General features: G+C 38.9%; 1 protein-coding gene across 1 annotated transcript; it reads left to right on the top strand.

The window, feature by feature from the left end:
• The first annotated feature begins 6 nt into the window (after window positions 1-6).
• Window positions 7-2,645, top strand: LOC117102773. Its single transcript, XM_033243181.1, has 3 exons — window positions 7-106; window positions 711-853; window positions 1,274-2,645. The coding sequence occupies exons 1-3, from the start codon at window positions 16-18 to the stop codon at window positions 2,570-2,572; spliced, it is 1,533 nt and encodes a 510-aa protein (XP_033099072.1). The 5' UTR covers window positions 7-15; the 3' UTR covers window positions 2,573-2,645.
• The last annotated feature ends 158 nt before the right edge of the window (window positions 2,646-2,803 follow it).

Below are 2,803 nucleotides of genomic sequence, written 5' to 3'. Positions count from 1 at the left end.
GGTCTACAGAAGGATATGAGTTACTATGTGAATATCACAGCTGCTAATTCTGTTGACAATTCTACCCAGACGATGCTGTTCATCAAGGCTGCAAGCTACTCTTATGGTAAGAGGTCAGCCAATATCCATTGTGGGCTCACATTAAGGCAAACTCAGACAGCATCTTACGACACAGCCTGATACAATTTATTGTCGCATGGGGCCTATGTGAGTTAAATGTAGATGTGATAGGTTGTCATAAGACTGCTTCAAGCTGTGCTCTACAATGCTGTCTGAGAACATATTCTAGGTATTAATTATTTAATCACCAAATCAAACAGTTTTTACAAACTTTTTCTGCCGTTAACTACTCTTACTTAACTAAAAAACAGTAAATTAATTCAATTACGGGCATCACATCAGCTATCGGTCCATTAGATTATCCTCATATTTCCATCTGTTTGCACTATCCACTTCACTTTTCTATTCTCATCCCTTTTTCTAAAAATACACCTAAATTCAAGATAGTTTCAGGGAGCAGCAAAGTTGCATTTCACTGACATGACCTGCTGCTCTGCAAAATAAATGCTAAAATAATAAAATAAAAAATTTAAAATTTAAAATAGGTGTAGTATAGAATGTGAATGGGGAAAGGGGAATTGCACATCTTGACTAACCTGTTAGACATTGATTTTTCTCAAGGTTTTCCTGGTTTACATTTTACTATATAGATGTGGTGATTATCGTTGTGATTTTAGCATTCAGCATCATCATTCTAGTCTCTATTGCATTCCTTTCATGGAATAAACTAAAGAAGGCAGAGTGTATGCAGCCGTATCCTGAACCAAACTTCCTTGATTTATCGACATATAACGTATGTTATTTTTGTATTTGGAGTGACAGTCTTTGAAGCATTATCAACAAATGTTGATGAGTGTCTAAAATATGTATATAGGTATCAATAATATGTTAGTATTGGTGATATCTCTGATATTTCTGAAGAGATATTGTGAGGTTGTGTCCTGGGAACTTGGGCAAGGAAAGTACCGCACAGGTGCTATTGCCAAACATAGTTTTCCTCAGTTGGCTCAGTGTCTGGATGGTGGTCTGGTCCAGTGGATGGTCCAGTGCAAAATTCTCTGACATGTGGTCAGACAATACCAAACAGAAGCCTCTGGGGTCACTATATAGGGTCCATGAGGGAAGCCCTAATGTGGTTCCAGAAGTTAAACCCCTGGTGCTTTAAAGAGATTTTTTAGTAAGTTACTAAGTATTAACATTTCTTCTCTTTCAGTTCAATATTAGAGATGATAATTATAACACCATTGAGGAACATGAGATGTTTGATGACCTCAAGTGCCAACAACCCCCTGAAGCAGATCAAGAAAACTTGATTTCATTCAGCTCATCTGATCCAATTCATAGCAACTTTATGGGATCCCTTGATACAAGCGGGTTCAATAGTAGAGACACATCATCAGGTCAAACTAAAAGAACTGAGTTATCACCATCAAGGAGTATGCCAGATATCTTATGTGAAAGTCTAATGGAAAATAATAATTCTTCTGAGGATGGGTACATGTTAATGAACAACAGTGCACAAAATTCTCCTGCATGTATGCAGGAAGCACACACTACAAGTGATGACCATATTAACGATTATGTGATAAGAACATTCTTTCCTGGAAGTCGCAATCAGTTTGGTGACAGTGCCCCTAAGAACATGCAGCCTCCTCTTGTCACACCAGATATTGGTGGGTATGTCGATGGGAGGAACATAAATCTATCAAGACCCAGTGTGCCATCAAATAATGCAAGTAAGACCAGGAATGTTAGTAGTTATGTAGATCATTTACAGTTGCAGCAACACACAAGAGGTGCCTCCAACAGCTCTCCAAATCTTTTCACCAATCCAAATATAAACAGTCTGAAAGGAAATGTGAAATCTGCAAGTGCTTTGCATGTTGATAAAGTTGATAACCAGACAACTTTAAGTGCAGCAAGTCCTGGCTACATCCCTTCAGCAATGATGTCATCTTTCTATGATGGTCCTCCGGGATCCTCACCAGATACAGCAGGAAAACCTATGAAAGGATCACATCAAGGTCCTGGTGGTCCATGTACAAGACCAGTTTCTTCTGGCATACTAACTGGCTCTTTAGTTAATGGTGGTACAAGAGCTGGTCAACCAGTCACTCATCTAGCTGAATCAAGGTTGTCTCCAAAAGGATTTAATCCTAGGAGACAACAGAAAAGCAATGGATGTATTCAAACTGCAAATTTACCATTGCATAAAAAGTCAAACAACACCACATGCATGAAACCGAATGGTACATCACGTCAGGTGCCATCCAACTCTACTAATCACATGGCAGGATCATCATCTAGAAAACCTCCGCCACATTCATTACCTTTGCATCACACTCATTCACCAGTACCCTCAAGGGATTCTGAACAAGGTTGCAACAGACAATCACAGCCTACCCAATCATCTTCACAAAATCATAAAACCCCACATGGCAAAGAAGTTGATAGTTCAAGCTCTGTTGAAAATGGCTATATACCCTTAAGGAGTTTTAGTAGTCCAGAATAGATGTTCTAGAGTACTTCTTTCTTTTTTTATTGTATATGCAAAAAATAAAATACGGTTCAGTATCTGCTTCATATACAGTATATGCTTCTGCTTCTGCTTGTATACTGTACACAACATCCAGATGACACGGAACAAGGGGTGTTGCGTTATGGAGAGTAATGTGTGACTGGAAATGGTCTGCCAGTTGGTTGTTACCATGCGCCAGTGATGTTGGAGTACAGCAAGATGAAA

Source organism: Anneissia japonica, unplaced genomic scaffold (genome assembly GCF_011630105.1).
Source record: "Anneissia japonica isolate Jap-2015-1 unplaced genomic scaffold, ASM1163010v1 scaffold287851_len66788_cov172, whole genome shotgun sequence".
In the NCBI taxonomy this organism is placed as follows: Eukaryota; Metazoa; Echinodermata; class Crinoidea; order Comatulida; family Comatulidae; genus Anneissia; species Anneissia japonica.
Note: the sequence above shows the minus strand (reverse complement) of the source record. Positions and strands in the feature narration are given on the sequence as shown.